The 17,588-nt window shown below is 43.0% G+C and overlaps 1 protein-coding gene across 3 annotated transcripts in view; it reads right to left on the bottom strand.

The window, feature by feature from the left end:
• birc6 (baculoviral IAP repeat containing 6) overlaps positions 1 to 17,588 on the bottom strand; it is a 142,922-nt gene that overhangs the window by 101,270 nt on the left and 24,064 nt on the right. For all 3 annotated transcript variants that reach the window (XM_083922527.1, XM_083922528.1, XM_083922526.1), the window contains exons 13-32: positions 16,166 to 16,326; positions 15,905 to 16,036; positions 14,898 to 15,029; positions 14,615 to 14,781; positions 12,608 to 12,741; positions 12,263 to 12,424; positions 12,053 to 12,184; positions 10,228 to 10,325; positions 9,990 to 10,137; positions 9,675 to 9,808; positions 7,806 to 7,952; positions 7,536 to 7,723; positions 6,613 to 6,924; positions 6,011 to 6,110; positions 5,332 to 5,546; positions 5,014 to 5,222; positions 4,129 to 4,481; positions 3,745 to 3,964; positions 1,236 to 1,372; positions 873 to 1,010 (exon numbers count right to left, since the gene is read on the bottom strand). In XM_083922527.1, the coding sequence (XP_083778653.1) occupies positions 873 to 1,010; positions 1,236 to 1,372; positions 3,745 to 3,964; positions 4,129 to 4,481; positions 5,014 to 5,222; positions 5,332 to 5,546; positions 6,011 to 6,110; positions 6,613 to 6,924; positions 7,536 to 7,723; positions 7,806 to 7,952; positions 9,675 to 9,808; positions 9,990 to 10,137; positions 10,228 to 10,325; positions 12,053 to 12,184; positions 12,263 to 12,424; positions 12,608 to 12,741; positions 14,615 to 14,781; positions 14,898 to 15,029; positions 15,905 to 16,036; positions 16,166 to 16,326 (3,419 nt within the window). The remainder of the gene's footprint in view (positions 1 to 872; positions 1,011 to 1,235; positions 1,373 to 3,744; positions 3,965 to 4,128; positions 4,482 to 5,013; positions 5,223 to 5,331; positions 5,547 to 6,010; positions 6,111 to 6,612; positions 6,925 to 7,535; positions 7,724 to 7,805; positions 7,953 to 9,674; positions 9,809 to 9,989; positions 10,138 to 10,227; positions 10,326 to 12,052; positions 12,185 to 12,262; positions 12,425 to 12,607; positions 12,742 to 14,614; positions 14,782 to 14,897; positions 15,030 to 15,904; positions 16,037 to 16,165; positions 16,327 to 17,588) is intronic.

Here is a 17,588-nt window from a genome sequence, read left to right on the forward strand (position 1 = left end):
CCTTTAAGTAGTGTGAGCGCACCCGCTCCGCGCTCAACTGGGGCCAGCTGGCCCTCCACGGCCCGCTTGAAATAGGTGGGCTTTAGCGGAGCCGTATGCACATGTACGAGCACGAGCGTGCGCACGTGTACGCGCACGAGCACGAGCCCTACGGCAGTAGCGTTATGTTTGCCTGTTCGGACATGTAAATAGAAGGACGGACCATGCGCGGACATTTAACAACAACAACAATGGCGGTGAAAGGTTCATGTTGGTGTGATGCGGAGGTGGAGTGTTTACTGCAGATTTGGTCGGATGAAAATATTCAAAAACAGTCGACAAGACGCACAAAAACTCCGAGGTCTATGGAAAGATTTGTAAACAAAGCCACACACACGCGATCAATGCGTGTGACGTGTTACGGCTTGAAGGCGTATGGACAGCAAGAAGTATTGGCCGAGGCCCTGGTAGTGTGAGTACAAACGGGGCTGGGGCGCGGGGGGGAGAGGGAGGGGGGACAAGTACCCTAAAGTCCGGGTCGTGGTCCGGGAGGACAGTGTGATCATGCCCTTAAAGACCCATCACACACCCTGTACAATGAGTTGAAATGCAAGCGTAAAAAATGAGATAATGGAAAATTTAGAAAATAAAAAAGATGACTGTTTGCCTTTCAACTGCTCATAATGTGTAGTTAATTTTAAAAGTGTACCATTTTCAACCTACAATCTGAATGAGGTCGAGTCAGCAAAAGATATAAAATGGTGATCGATCATTTTTCAATGACACAATCAAGTCCTTGATGAAACGTGCTTAGAATTTGACTACTTCCAAAGGTAAAGTGTCAGACAAAAAATGAATTCATCATGTGAAGAACAGTTGTGCAGTTCAGATACCTGTGAAAGTTCTCTCACGGTCCTTCCCTCCAAGGTGCTTCTTCCCACCTGAGGCCTCGTCTTCGATACTGGCTACATAGTCCAACAGTCTGGAAACCAACATCACTACCCAGCTGATCATGGGGATGTCCAAAACACCTGGAACATGCACACACACATTTGTCAAATGTATAATCTGCTGATTAAATAAATAAATTTAAGTATACACACGTGTACAAAAACATACAACTCATCCATACAACAATATGTAATTTCTGCTCCAGAAAATATCATTAACGTATCAAACTGGGGGCGCTGTACATACCCCATGTCTGGAAAGCTTTGCTATGCATTGTAACCCTGTCACAGTGATGGCTGCTTTACCTTCTGTCCTGCGCTGGGCAGTGGCTTGTGGCTGCTGCAGCGGAGACAGCAGGCTGTCCAGGAGGTTCAGGAGGCCCTCCAAAACACCACTGTTACTTAAGGATCTTTGGCCAATGCAGGACAGGAGCATGAACACCCTGAGGTGAAACGAGACGGAAAATATGGCAATTACAAGGCTAGAAAACCTAAAAAAGCATTGGACTCAAAACATTGCTGTGCCAAAGATGTTTGTAGACTTAGACATCTCTTTACTGATCCCTTTGGGATGAACTCCCGCAAGAAAATTGAATTTCCAGCAGCTTACAAAAACACAAGGGAGATTTAAAAAGATATAGGAAAAAAAATATTTATAGATATAAAAAAATACAGTATAAGATAACCAATAAACTCTAAGCTAAATAATACAGAAAGTACAAAAAAAAAAAAACAGTAAGCAATAAACTCTTAGTCAAATATATGTGAGGTAGATGTAAGAATGAAGGTAAAATAAAATTCACGTAAAATTATATCAGATAAGTTAAATGTAGAGGAAATGTAAACGATAAAATACGTAGGACTGTAAATGCCAGAAATGAGCAATAAGATTAAATTATTGCACTTAAGTGGTGGATTAAGTTATTGCACAAAGAAAAGAAGATAAGTGCCCAGGTATGTAGGAGTAGATTATTAATGTCACAGTGAGTGGCTCCATCTCCTCTCCTTCCCTTATGTCCTCTTTATTTCCTCCTCCCCCCGAGTGAGGAGTTGTAGAGAGTGATGGCCTGAGGGACAAAGGAGTTCTTGAGCCTGTTGGTCCTACACTTGGGCAGGAGCAGCCTTCCACTGAACAGGCTCCTCTGGTTGCTGATGATGGTGTGCAGGGGGTGGCTGGCACTGTCCATAATGTCCAGCAGTTTGTCCAGTGTCCTGCTCTCTGCCACCTCCACCAGCAGGTCCAGTTTCATGCCAACCACAGAGCCGGCCCGCCTGATCACTTTATCCAGTCTGGAGGTGTCCTCCTTGGATATGCTGCCCCCCAGCACACCACAGTGTAGAAGAAGACACTGGTGAACACAGACTGGTAAAACATCCACAGCAGTTTGCTGCAGATGTGAAAGACTGCAGTCTCCTCAGGAAGTACAACCTGCTTTGTGTTTTCCTGTACAGGTGGCTGGTGTGTGTTGTCCAGTTCAGTTTATTGTCCAGCCACAGCCTGAGGGATTTGTATGAGTCCACAGCCTCCACCTCAGCTCCCTCTAGCAGGACTGGTCTTGGTCTGGACCTCCCAAAATCAATGACCAGCTCTTTCGTCTTGGAGGTGTTGAGCTGTAGGTGGTTAGTGTGGCACCAGAGAGCAAAGTCCCCCACCAGACTCCGATACTCCTCCTCTCTGTCACCCCTGATACATCCCACGATGGCTGTGTCATCGGCGTACTTCGCTAGTGACACAGCTCCAAGTTGTAGCAGAAATCAGAGGTGTACAGGGGGAAGAGAAGAGGGGCCTGAGGGGCTCCAGTGCTGCTGACCACAGTATCAGACGTGGTGTCCTTCAGCCTGACGTACTGTGGCCTGTCAGTGAGGTAGTCTCTGACCCAGTCCACCAGATAGGGGTCCACTCCCACCCGGTTCAGTTTGTCCTGAAGTATAGGGGGCTGGATGGGTGTTAAAGGCACTGGAGAAGTCCAAGAAGAGAGGCTGTGCTGCTTCCCTTGTCCAGATGGGAGTGGACTCGGTGCAGCATGTAGAGGATGGCAACCACTGGGTCTCCTCCTCAGCTCCGCTGTGACGGGGTATTGTGTTCCTGCTTGTCCCTTTGTGCGCAGAGCCAGCAGTTCCTCTCTTGACTTATTGAGAAAACTGGCTCTTGGCTGCATTTTAAAGTTAGAAATATCCATAGGATATATATAAACACACAATTCTTTTCACAAGAACAGTAAAAAAGTAGAAAGAAAGAGGTTAAAATAGGGTAAAAGTGCTAAAAAAATACGAACACTCTGCATCAGAGATTCAAGAACTGCAAACTGTTGGGCACAGTGCACTGTAAAGTGATCCAGCACTTTCTCTGTTCCTGTTACTGCATAATAAAGCACCACATACAAGGCCGTCATTGTCCAACTTTTAACACACCTGTTAAATTCTGACTATGTATGCCATTATGTTGCCACGTTATTATAAGACATCAGTTGGGCAAAAGACGTTGAGAGGCTGGCTCTTGATGCTTTGACGAGACAACAGTGCTTTTTCCCCTGCATATGGCTTAAAATTGCCCCCTCCCCCATGTTGGAGAAGTCGAAAGATTTCAAGCATAGTTTGTATCTTTATTTTCCCACTTGGTATCCTTTATCAACAATCTTTTATATTTTTCCTTGAAAAACTTGCATCAACACATGAAACTCTCGCTGCCAAAAGAATGAAAATCTGAAGGATTATAACTTTAAAAGCAATTTAAAAAAATCAAATACTTAATAATCATCAAAGCTTTAAAAAGCACTGGGACAAATGTGAACTGTATGGGAAGTGATGGCCCTACCTGTCCTGAGGGAATATGAGCAGTTGTTCAGAGTTGTAGAGCTCCTGCAACACGTTGGAGAGGAATTGGCCCCACCAACGCTCGCCTCCACACAGCTGCACCAACAGCAGGCCGGCGTGAAGACGGATCTTCGGTGTCCCGCTGATGCAAAGGTGTTTGAAGAGCTCCTCACAGGCCTGGGCATGGAAGGTACTCTGGAGCACCGAGGGCACAGAATGGCCTAAAGATACACACATGAACAAATTAATGACATTTGAATTAACAATGTTAAGCAAGATGCTGTCCATCTTTCACTGGTTGAATTCAGAGGATTTATAACCCTGTCAGCTCCAAAATATTCTTCATGGAGCGGCAGATTCAGCTATGTCCAGTTCCCATGCTCACCGTTGTTGGAGTGCAGCAGGCTGAGCAGTGTGTCCAGAAGGTAGCGGATGATGGTCCTCAGCTGCTCTGTGGAGGAGTTGTGGACCAGCTCTTGGGCCTCCGGAGCCCCGGCTGTGGGGAGCAACTTGCGGCTGGCTCCCAGTGATACGCGCAACCTCTGGACGGCGTGGTGAGCCAGGTTGAGTTGCAGCTGCAGCTGGATGCAGTCCTGGTAGGCTGAGAAAACCCGCTGGTCCTCCTCCACCACCTTGTCTGGTTTTCTTAAGAAGTACTGGGCATTGTTAGCGCTGTTGAGAGGCGGCAGGTCGATGTTCTGCAGAAGGGTCTCCAGCCGATGGCAAGCTAGATTGTATCTAATGAACAAGAACAGGAGAGTGTCAAATGGTTAATACGCCGCTGAAAATAGTCTCCAACAAATGCACTATATCTTCCTGTTTGAATAACATTTGCTAAAAATGGCAGTGGCCAGCTGTTTAGGAAATTACTTATTCAACTTCAGTATGAACCAATGGCTAAAATTTTGAGCATCAAATACTTTTCTCACATTATTGTGAAATAGTGTACATCAATTTATGGTGGTAATGTCTATTTATGTAAAGGAAAATACAACATTCTCAGGTTCAGGGTGACTATTCAAAATACATATTGAAATATATGACAGGTTCGTAGCATTTCATCAACTGAGTCGGACCAGATCAAATGAATAGGTGTGAAAGCAAACCAGATCAGCTGGAGAAGCTTTCACATCTGGTGGACTAGAAACAGAACATCAGGTGTGAAGGTGCCACTTTAAATCACTTTAACCGTGCCAAAGCACCCATAACATAAAACCCACCGATAACATAAAACCCACAAAGAGGACTCAGTAAAAACTTCTAGTCTTACCTGCACTGGATGTCCTCCTGCAGTGCCACCATCATGGTCAAGTGCTGATCAACATCCGGCTGAGCGGCTGCCTCGCTCTCTCCCCGCAGAGGATCGTGCATCAACTTAAGCTCGCTCTCCCACGGCAGGATGTAAGTGTGGCCATAGTAAAAGCCCAGCGGGATCTTTGCACGAGCATTGGTGCTGCCGTAGCGCCCAATCACAGTGATCTAAGAGTTGTAGGAGGGAGAATACGTTATTATGGTAAACTAACAAAAGCACAAGAAGCTCAAAACATCAGGTTGGCCATCCTGCAACGACCCAAAGCAAAATACAGACCTTCATGAACCTGCAGACAGGTGGTGGCAGCAGGTCGTGCAAAATGAGGGAGTGGGTGCTGATGTCCGTAGCCACCACCAGCCTGCGACCGTCCACCTCCTCCCCTAGTGTCCAGATGTCGATGGAAAGAGATGCCAGGTCACCACAGGTCGGGATCAGAGCATCAGTCAACAGGACGGGACGGCCAAAGTCCAGTGTGACAAAGCGACGAGCTCCTAGGAAGAAAGGATTGAGGAGACTTTTACTTTGTTTTTCATGATTTTAGCGGCTGTGGCTCAGTTGATAGAGCAGGTCGGCCGATGTCTGAAGGGTTGGCGGTTCAATCCCCGCCCCACCCTGCCCTACTTGTGTCCTTGGGCAAGACACTTCACCCACCTTGCCTCCTGTGAATGTGTATTACTGCTGTGTGTTTGAGGAGGTGGTCGGAGGGGCCGTAGGCTCTGATTAGCAGCCATGCTTCCGACAGTCTGCCCCAGGGCAGCTGTGACTGCTAGGGTAGTTTAAGACCACCATTTATGTCTGTGTGAATGAATGGAACTCTGTAAAACACCTTGAGTACTGAGTAAGATGCTATATAAATCAAATCCATTAAATTATTTTTAAATAAAGTTTTAATACAATATATTTGTAACTTGATTGAACAAATGTAACTTGATTTGAAAGTACAATATATATATACCAGAGTGCATCCGCTCTATGATGATGGACTGGTGTGGAGGAGGCTGCAAGAAGTGAGATGCCTGAGAAATGGCCAAAGCCAGACCACTGCCCATGGGGCTCTGCAACAGAAAGAAAACATTATTCCAGAATTTAAAAAAAAAAAACTTAAAATATTTTCTAATGCTAGTACACTGACTCTTTTTTCACACCATTTGTTATACAGGCTGGTAATAAGGGTTAGGTTGATGATGTCACTGTACATCGCAAATGTCGGTCATTGTGATCCAATATTTCCAATTAATTATTTTCAATGTTTATCCATTATTTTTAGCTAACTTTTTAAAACATTTATCCCATTCTTTAAGCCAACCATTTAAAAAATGTATCCAATAGTTTAAACTGACTGTTAATAGTATACCCAGTCCTCAAAGCTCACTATATAAACCACAAAGTGAAGAAGAGAACAAATGAGCAGCCATGAAGTGCCAGCTTTTGGTACTTTCTATTGGTACTTTAATTGGTTGCTGCCAATTCTTTTTTACTGAGGTTTGTATCCAGCGCTGTGTGAGAGAAGAGCGAGCTGTCATTAACTAACCAAACATACAGCTGCATGGAACTAACCGGCTTGGTTTTCTGTGTGTTCTTGTGTGCGGCCAGGTTGACAGGGCCTGGGTCCATCATGGAGCCGGGGAACAGGTGAGCCAGCTCAGCGCTGAAGGCCGCTGACACCGCCTCGTTGGGCGGTGTGAGAGGAGGGGTCATGAAGAGGGGCGTAGTCTTAGGCGTTGGGGGGATGACGTCAGATGGGTGAATGAAGAAGCCCGGAGCAGAGGAGGGGTTGGAAGGCACAGAGTTGTGGATGGGCCCCAAACCAGAGGCAGTGGCAGCTGCTGCAGAGGTGGTCTGATGCAGCTTGGCCTCAAGCTTGGCCTTCTATTGTCAGCACAGACAAAGAGATTACTAAGCACAATATAGAAACACCTGACTGGTATCAGAACTGCAGAATAACTCCCAGACACCTGGATACTCCTACGGCACTCATATAAAATCCAGAGGATTGTGATGTAATGTTTCAGTTTGACTAAACCCACAAGGTCAGTTTAAGGGTACGTCTACACAATCAAAACAACCTTTTTTTGTGTAGAATACAAACACCGGAGAGTTTCCCTCCAAATCTGAAAATTTCCCAAATCCTCCTCCATCCTAGAGAGAAATGTGTCCAGCGTTTCTGGTGTTAGTGGCGACTTCTGTGCTGTTTTGGACTAATTTATTCCGATGCTTGTGGCTCAGATTCCAATTCAGTCGGCCAAAACGATACTAAAGTTCTGTGATAACCGGGCCCTAAACTGGGGATTTTCTTGATTTTCCAGAATGCCTCATACATACAAAGAAAGACATTTCTTAATTGGAGATTTTTGTCAATGAAATTCATACTACTGTAAAGTATATTTCCTATATTTAATCAAAGAATTATTTCACTCTGTTACCGATTCAATTTTTGGGTGGCTCAGTTAGTGGAGTTAAAAGGTCTCTTGGTCTTTCACCTGTTGCTGCAGCTTCAGCAGCTGCTGCTGTTTCTCCTGCAGGACCTGCAGCTGCTGCTCAGCAGATACCATGGCATGGGACAGCGACTGGAGCGCCACCTGGGCCGCAGAGCTCAGAGCCGTAGAAGCTTCGCCAACCGTTCCTGTCGATAGGCCGCCAACGGCAGGTGTAACGCCAAATGTACTCACTGGAATTAAAGAGCAGACGTTCAGGCAACAACTAGCTCATGAGCAGTAACACAGCAGAAATGAAAGGAAAGTCATGTTTACCAGTGAACATGCTGGCGTCATCTCGTTCCACCCGTGTACCATCACTAGTTGAGATACAGGTAAAGTGCAAAGGCTCCACCTCCAGGAGTCCTGTTAATGCTGTGAAGCTGCCTTCTGCTGCTGCACAGCTACTCACTTTTCCATTCCCTGCAGGAAACACAACACACACATTCAAGGAAAGATCTGACCTCTGAAATGGCATCACTTCATCATTATTTCCTGTTAGACACTTGTGTGAAATGTTGTCAGAATTAGTGAAGGAATTCTTAAATTATGGTCAAAAATGTGTTTTGTGACATTTGTGCTTTGACCTTTGACCTGCAAAATCTAATCAGTTCAAGTAGACATTTATATCACATTTGAAGAAACTCCCCCCAGAGGTTCTTGAGATGTCTTGTTCTGTGTTGCTAAATTATGTCCAGCAAACTGTGGCATTACATACATAGCTCATCGCCTTGGTTGAAATTGCTTACATTATATAGTATGCTTGCACATAAACGAAATTTGTTGACTGAAAGTGCTGACTGAAGGTTAATTGAATGGTGTTTGCATTTATATCAGGTTAACATGTGGGAACTGGAGCCATCTTTAAACAAGATCTCAATATTAAATGGCCAAAATATACTGCACAAGTGCAAATTATAGGAAAGTAGGGATACTGAGGTATACAGAGTCTTTTATGACCAATAGTCAACCTTCATTAACCGATGACCAGTGGGAATAATGGCGTTACTAACGCCGTTATTTTTATTAGTTACGCCGTTACGGTTACTGGCAAAAACCGTGGCGCGTTCCTATAATTATTAGCTCTTTGAAGCTGTTTTCATCAGACCAACTAGAGCCGAGCAGCAAAGACTGTTCTTCCTTAGTGAGGGGCCGAGACAACCGCATAAATGATGTTGATTTGCTGAGGTAGGGTAAAATTTCATGGTAAGTCAATCAGAGAAAGAGTTGACCGGGTATTGTTGACAAAATCAAAAGCATGCTTGGTTGCACACATACACTTCTCCGTTGTTGGTGTATTTCTGTGGCAGAGTTACAGCGCCACATATGCTGCCTGGTGTTTTGAGTCGTTTCAATGTCATTATATAATATGAGTTTATTATTAGAAGTTCCAAAACATCTATTGTTTTATTTTTATTGATGCACTATATAAACATAATTATTATAATATCTACAATAATACATGACATTTGATTGGAGACTAGGCTCACTTTCCATCAGCTACATTAAAATAGTTCAGATTTGTGTAAACTGTTTCTGTTAATAATTTATTGTTTTAAACTGTGTCCATTTCATTATAATATTCAGATTTCTCATAAATATTTCAACATGCAAATGTATTTTAAGTTCTGTTAAAGAGGGGTGGATGTGTGGTCCAAATTTTCTTTGATACATCTGAGCATTTAAAAATTGACTTGAAAGTAAAGCAAAAGCTACTTTCTATAGTAACTAGTTACTTTTAGAATTTGTAACTCGGTAACTCATTCAGTTACTTTTTGGGAGAAGTAACCCTAACTTATTACTTTTTAAAGTAACGTGCCCAACACTGCCGATGACCGTTTCTAACAAGAAGGCAACTGGGTCCCGGTTCACCCGTCTAGGAGGCTCGGGCATACTTTCTGCGGACAGCTGTGGACTCATACCAGTCGTGCAACCAAAATGTTGCATGTATTGTTGTGGACACATGCAGCCACTTTCCTGGTACTAATTGCAGGTCCACATGACCATCAACAGCAGTCCGTGGAGCGCATTTCTAAATTGTATCCATCTGCCTGCATACTCGTGTATAGAATGGCCAATTTAACCCACCGATCCTCACTGGCTGGATGATAGAAAAGGGGCCTTTAAAGTCATCATCGCTAATACCTGACAAAATGTCAGAGAGGTCAATCTCATCTGACTGGACTCCGATGCTGCTGTTGAAGGCCGTCTTACAGGAGGAACCACTGACCTCCAGGTCAAAGAGCACCGGGTCAAACGGAGAGCTGTACAGTCCGTACCTGGAAGGAAGTGGACAGGAGGGAGGAGAGGAGACGCTTGTATTTAGGTAGAAACATGAAGGAAGTAACAAGACAATACCAAGCAGCTCTTCAGCAGGAGATGGAACAACTTGTATCTCTAAGTTGAGTAAGAAAATCAAATGGTGAGCCAGGAAGCCACTCTTGATAGCTGGAGAAGTACCTGGTCTGCAGCAGTGCCTCCAGTGGAGTGAGGCGGTCCTGTAGTTGTCGAGAGATGGTGGTAAGCAGGGAGGCGCAGGCGGTGCTACAGCAAGCTAGGTCCTCTTCCTTCACATAGTTCAGCAACACAAAGTACCAAAACACTGAGCCTGAAAGCAGACAGGAGAGGGAGAGGGGAGTACCAAGTAGTATATAAAGTATTGTGGCATGTTGTTCTGTATTGGTGTTCAGTTACTTACCACCTGTTGCTGCTGCAGGCAAGTAAGGCATATTGTCAAGCATAGCCTTCAGAAGACTGATGCCAAAACCCTGTTGGCTTGGGTCCCCTTTCCCATTGCTACAGCGAGAAATACAAGCGCATGTTCATTATTATCACCACAGAAACCCAAAATTCACAAGTGATCAAGAAAGAACAACTACCTCATTGTATAGGCCTTTACAACCCATAGCATAAGGTGTAGCCATTCTCATGGTACATTCTTTCCACCTGACTTGCCACCCTTTGTTGAAGAGTTCCTGAACCTAAAGTAGGGCACTGCTCACTGAATAAATCCAAGTTCAGGTGCTCTCACAGGAAGGAACGCAACAGCTCCTTCACACCACAGCAAATTACATGTGTTCTGCAAAGAAGTTGGCTTCAATATACAGGTGATATCCTAATTCAGAAGATTCAGCATATGCATTTTGCTGCCATGCACTGCATTTGCCCATATAAACGGCACACTGTGTGCAGTTGTAAAAAAGTTCTCTTTATTGTGTTTCAACCAAGTTGTTTCAAGAAATCCTGGCGTTTTGTTTGACTGCAATTTAAACTTTGAACTGAATATTACTAAACCTGTACATGTTTTTATCAACTAATAAACATTAAGAAATGTTTGCTTATTTAAAGCTGTAAAGATACAGAAACACTTTTACATGCTTCTATATCATCACACCTGGATTTGCCACTTTACAGTGGTTCCCAGTACGTTTTAGAAATGATTTTAAGGTTCTTTTAATTACTTAAAGGGCACTTAACGGCCTGCTTCCTCATTATAGCTCAGAGCTTTTATCCATGTGTGACCCTGCTCCTTCTTTGACATCCTTGGGCAGAGGCTTTCTATCTTCTAACCCTAACCCTCAGCCTACTCAGGATTTCAGTGTCAAACACTACTGTTTTATTATTGGAGTTAATATTATTATTATTATTAGGATTTTCAAAGAAAAAAGGATTAAGGCTATAGAGCCTGTAGTCCGATCTACACGATATGAATAGCAAACTGAACCAAAAAATCCAATCAGTCCGGCAGCCATAGGTCTGTATAGAAATTGACCAATGGCTCCCATTGGCTCGTCCCCTCCATCCAATCCCCTCACCTCGCCTGCTTCTCGTCCCCTCCCACTCTGTAAACTCTGAGCAGCTAGTGATTAGCTTAGCAGCTCAGGTACTGGAGCTTCTGTTACCATGGAGAAGGAAAAGGTGTTGCTGTCTTCAAATCTGTCTCAGAGGCTAAACTGATTATCAGAATTTAGACCATAGCTTTAATTCATAATCCTAGCCAACAATTCTTATTCAGCTGTTGAATTCATTCAATATAACTGGTAAACGTTACAGTTTTCATCCACTTGGTGGTCTCCTGTGTTTCCACAAGTTGATCCATCTTCATCCACATGTCATTCACTGCTTTATCTGGAGCACAGGGGTCCTCATTCTCTCACGGATTTCAATCTGTTGTATTAATTTATTCATATACCATTGCATTCATTCATTCATTTAATTGATAGTAGTTGTGTTTGTAGTTCGATAAACCTGTAATTGATAAAGATGTTGATGTTTGTCTGAATGAAGTATGACAGCCACTGTTTACAAGCCAAAAACTAACATCACCTCCAGACTGAAAGGAAGTCATTCATTACCTAACATTTCCCCTTTTCAATGGGTGGTGCCCCGAGGTGAACTTACACTTACATTATGTGACTCAGTATAAGTGTTCACCACATATTTTGGTGCCCCAGTATTAAAGTATTTATGCCACACAGTCACAAAGTTCCTGTACTTTAAAAGAAATCCACCATGCTTCTCACCTAATACAAAGTGCAAGAAAGCGAGCACATTTGTGAGCTATACTCCGTCCAGCCTCGAAGAAACACATCCGCACAATATCCGTTAGCCGCATCCGGGTTTTTACCAGAAGGCCTTCCTTTCCTTCTCTTATACTGAAAAGAAGTCAAAGATATATTAGCTGTCTGTAAAATGTAAAAGTGGAAGTAACCTAAATGGAGTTTCAGTCCTACCTGCAAGGTCCGTTGGAGAAAACCCCAGCCAGCCAGCACAAGATGTCCAGGATGAGGCTCTGGGCGTGCTCAGTGGCCGGGCTGCCCTCTGTTCGCCTACACAGCGCGTCCAGCAGCTTGTCGTGGAAGTCTGGGAACTGCAGCATAGCACAGCGCTGGACCCTGAAAAAGCACAGACAAACAAAAAGTTAACCTCTACAATATATACAGTAAAGACAAAGGTGAGACAAGATTAACCTGTTCTGGTGATGTGTTTCACTGCTGCAAGTTTAGTGTTCAATATGACAACATTTTGACAGTGTAAACAGAACCTGATGTCCCATGATCCCTCCACACTGATCTGACCTTTCTTTGGGCATTGTCGTCTTCTTAAACCTTCTGATTGTGACCGAAACTTCCTGCAGCAGGTCACAGCCTCGCAGGTTCTCGACTTTCTTCAAGGGAGCTGTGCTCTCCGTTTTCACTGCAGAGACCTTCTCCTAACACACACACACACACACACACACACACACACACACACACACACACACACACACACACACACACACACACACACACACACACACACACACACACACACACACACACACACACACACACACACACACACACACACACACACACACACACACACACACACACACACACACACACACACACACACACACACACACACACACACACACACACACACACACACACACACACACACACACACACACACACACACACACACCTTTTTTGTTTTTGAGGTGTTGTCTGTCTCACATGTGCTTCACTTTATTTTATTATTTTTTTGTGAAGAAAATGGAAATCGGCAACACATAATTCTGGACACGGTCTGCATTGAATGTTCCACATTCCTGCAATGGATTTTCGCATTGCACTGGTGAGAAACAGCTTTTAACATGTTGTATTATTTGCTTTGCAGTAGAGACTATTTAAAAGGAATGGTTCACAATTTTTCAAGTCTATCCTAAAACAATAGTCACGTACCCATATGCACATTGAAACATATTTTGCTAATCATTCCTCCTGTTCATACCTGCCCTGAGGAGATCCCTTCATACATGACTCAAATGTAAGTGATGCTGGCATTTTGTAAAGGACTTTATACACCAGGGATATGATTAATAAACTACATGAATATGCAAAATGCCTACAAGAGAATGTTCATTCCGGTGATGTGCCAGATCAGTTACGTAGCCTAGGGCTTTTATTGTGAAAGGTAACAAGGGACGAAGTGGATCTTGCATGAAGACTAAAGTTCATCGCCTTGAATTGACCGCAAAGCTTCCGTATTGTTTTTTTATAATCATGTCTTTATTTGCGGTGCGAAATCTCTGAAATCAACCTTGTTCTGAAAAGAGAATGTCAGTGGCTTTATCAGTGTATAATAATTGCATTCTGTGTGAAAGTGCTCACGATAAAAACAACAGTTAGAAAAAATATATTGACATGAATTTGGTGAAAAAGTCCAGTATGAAAATCTTTTAGACCAGGGCTATTAAATTAATGTGGAATAGGGGCCAGTTGATGAAAATTATCCAAAATGAGGGGCTGTAAAAATATGAGCATCACATTAATGGATATTGTAAAACAATGCAGCAACATAGGAGTGCATACAATATATTGTCTTTATTTTATCAATGTAAATAGTAGTCATAGGCCTCAAAGTGCAACCAGCTTGTCTAAGAACAATCCTTGTTAAATGAACAAACCTGTGAACCAGAGCTTTACACCCAATTATTGAGAAAAATTAACATAACGTAAATGCAGAGGGTTTTTTTTACAGTTCAGCTGAAAAGTGGTGTTGAAGTTAGCATGATTTTTCTGAAAATGCCTTAACTTCTCCTCTTTACACTCAGATATGGCTGCAGAATAAACACAGGCTTCGCAGTGAGAGAAACAAAAACGTCTCTGTCCATTCTCTGGTCAACTTTTCTTTTTTTCAGAGTAGAACGAAACATTAATGTGGTGATTTAACCACAGATTTAACAGAAACGATTGAGAACAACAGAGCGGAGCTTTGCGAGCTGCTGCCAAGGCGATTCAGAAACCCACAAAGAAGAGCATGTGGCCGCACGTCTACCTAGTGAACCCTTATACTAACCTAACCTAAGAGAAACTTGTGAATATACTGTTGGACTGAGTTCAGACTGGAGTTTGTCCTCCAGCACTTACTGGCCATTAAGAGATGATCGTCCTACTTTCTGTTGTATGAACAAGAGCATTGATTATAGCAAGGAAAAACTGTTTTAATGTTGACATGGGCATGCGAGCCAGTTATTTTAGAGACATGAATACATATGAACCTACCTTTAAATAAGACTAGAAGCAGTGAAAGAGTACCTTGGAGGCCTGCGCCCGTTGCAGCAGGGTTGACAGTGAGTGGGCTTTGCTTCCCTGGGGCTTGGCACTGGGCATTCTCACCACAGGCCGGGGGCTCTCCTCCATGGCCCTGTCACTCACTGCTTTGATGTGGACCAGGAAGGAGCGGTACTTGCCTCCTGCCATGCCTGCAGAGGAGGGAGCAACAGGACAACTTCATGGAGGATTCTTAACATCATCTTCCTGAGCACAAAAACCTCAAGTGATTTATTTCACAGAAGCTGGTTGATGTGACTGTTGTTACCTTTGACCAGCTTGGGGCTGGTGAGGCTGAGCATGCCCGCATGGCCAGAGAGGTCCAGCCCACTGGCCAGCCACACTGGACCACACAGGATGTCCTCCTTGTGGTCCTCTAGGAATGGACACAGCACAGAACCTGCACAAAGAATGTGGACCAAAATACTCAGGGCAAATAATACAAATGTATACAAATGTTCAACAACCTCCTGGCCTAAAAGATTAGTGCGAGTAGGGCTGTCACAATCAGGACATCTTAGCTGATGATTATTTGTCATATAAATATTTGCAATTCATAATAAATGTACCAATTCTAACCAATTTTAATCATTTTTTTGCCACAATTGTAGTATAATTGTATTTTCATTTACAAAAATGTCCTGGCTAAGAGCCCAGTACATTAAATAACGTTTCACATTCAACATATACTGGAACAGTTACAGACTAACATTTCAAATGAGTGTTATTTAATTTCAAGCCTCAGCTCATGGTATCCTAATCACAGAGGTAAATAGTTTGGTCAAAGCATCAACAAACCAGATGTGCATACCCCTCCAACTCCTTCAATCTACTTTTAATATCATTTAAAGAGATCAGCTCCACTAGACCCAAATCAGCCTGCAGCAAACTCCAAGCTGCAAGAGCAGCAAAAACTAAAAAGCCTTTTTCCCCACTAGGGCCGGCACCAAATGGTTGACCAAAAAATCATTAGCCGACCAAAATATCATTAGTCCATTTTTCGCAGGGAAAAAAAAAAACACATTTGGAGCAGATGAGCTGTTTGGTGTCGTTTACGCAGTAAAGGACTGTCTGTATATGATCTCAGCAGAACTTTCCTCCAGAGCTTTTAAACACACTGCTGCTGCCTTGGTTTAAATAATAATAAAGGGAAATGTAATTTATCCGTGATGCACTGACTTATGGGTGGATTTACTTTAGATTACTTAAAAAACTAAGAGATTTGCTGATGTCTTTCAGAAAGAGAAAAACTGTAACATGTATGAATCTCAAAACCTGATGTATCTTCTATGTCCATGAACTGGATGTCCTCTGTGAAGTCATGCAGCAGAGGCTGGCCGTTCCTCTCCCCGTTAGCATGGAGGACGTTAGAGAGAGGAAAAGAGATCTGTCTGTCCACTGCTATCTCTGTTAAAGACATGAGAGATTCCACATTCAAAACACCCCCATTCATTTGAGCTGATATTGGAAAGAAAAAGTAACATCCTGAAAATTCCAAAAAACACAGTAGAACAATCTTTCACAATGAGTCCTCACCACTGACTTTGCCCAGCCCGGGTGCTTTGTTCTTCAGTAAAGTGACCTGGATCTGAGGAATGTTGACGATGTTGGCATTCAGGACAAACTTGAAGTCCACATGGCCCACCATGCAGGCCTTGGGCAGCACCAGTTCAAACACATGCTCATCCCAGCTGGAGCTGCAAACACAATACGGGTCTTCAACTGCTTAGACATTCCGCTAAAGCACTGTAGATGAGTCATTAAAGAATCAGCCTCTCCATGCCTTTCCATCAGCCATCTAAACATTTATATGTCTTATTTAGGCTTCCTACCGCAATGCTGACTTGGGCTCCCCCGCTCCTAAATATCTTTGAGTTTGGATCCCAAAAATATTTCCAAAACTTATGAAAGTGACTACAGTCCTATTATTGAAGCAACTATAGAATACTCTAAATGATGATCCTATCAAATTAATACAAATATAAAAGAATAAATAAAAAATTGTAAAAAAAAATTTTTTTAAAATGAATGTACCTATTCATGTCACTTTCTCTTGAGATTGCTTCTTAAAGCCCCTGAACACCCACACAGGTGTTTTCAGTTATACTGGCTGATTAGACCTCTACTTGGGTCAAAGGTGGGCGGGGCTTTGATGAGAATTTGATGGAAATTTATGAGGTCATAAATGTCCGTCTACCACTAAGAATGACAAAGGTGTGCTTTCTCCCGCCTTAACAGGTGAAACAAAGCTAACAGGAGACTCAGCAAGATGTCAATCAATCAGAGTAGACACATGCACAGTTCTGAGAAGAGGTTGAATCAACCAGTTAACTGAAAACACCGGTGTGGGTTTAAAGTCCCACTCCAGACTAGAGATGCACCGATCCGATACCCACATGGATATTGGCTTCGATATTGAGCAATTAGCTCGGATATCGGAGGAATGAGGCTGAACCAGCATTCCGATCCAGTCATTTCTATTTTATTAATGTCATACACAGCAATACATTTCTTTTTGCTGCTAATGTACCCTTTATTTGTTAATAAATAATATTAAGTACATTTATATCTGTGTTTATTTGTTACCCCTTTTGTAACAAGGATAAATGTTTATGTCAAGCCTGATGCCTTCACTCACATGGACAGGTATATGCTTCATTTATTCAACAGTAGGACGGACCGGTATCAGATATCGGGCGATGCACTCAGCCCAAGTATCGGTATTGGATTGGAAAAAACTGGATTGGTGCATCTCTAGAAATAATGCATATTTTTGGAAAGAAATGAATTGCTGTTTTATCATATTATATGATACCTACCCAGATAAACTCATGGCACACAACAAAGATCTTTTAAAAATACTTTTTGGTGCCAACTTGAAAGCCATCATGTGGAAATTGCTTCAAGCAAACCCTTCAACAAAAGATGCTGGGTCATTAATGATCAATTAAATAAACTG

This window comes from Echiichthys vipera (assembly GCF_963691815.1).
Source record: "Echiichthys vipera genome assembly, chromosome: 11".
NCBI classification, from domain to species: Eukaryota; Metazoa; Chordata; class Actinopteri; order Perciformes; family Trachinidae; genus Echiichthys; species Echiichthys vipera.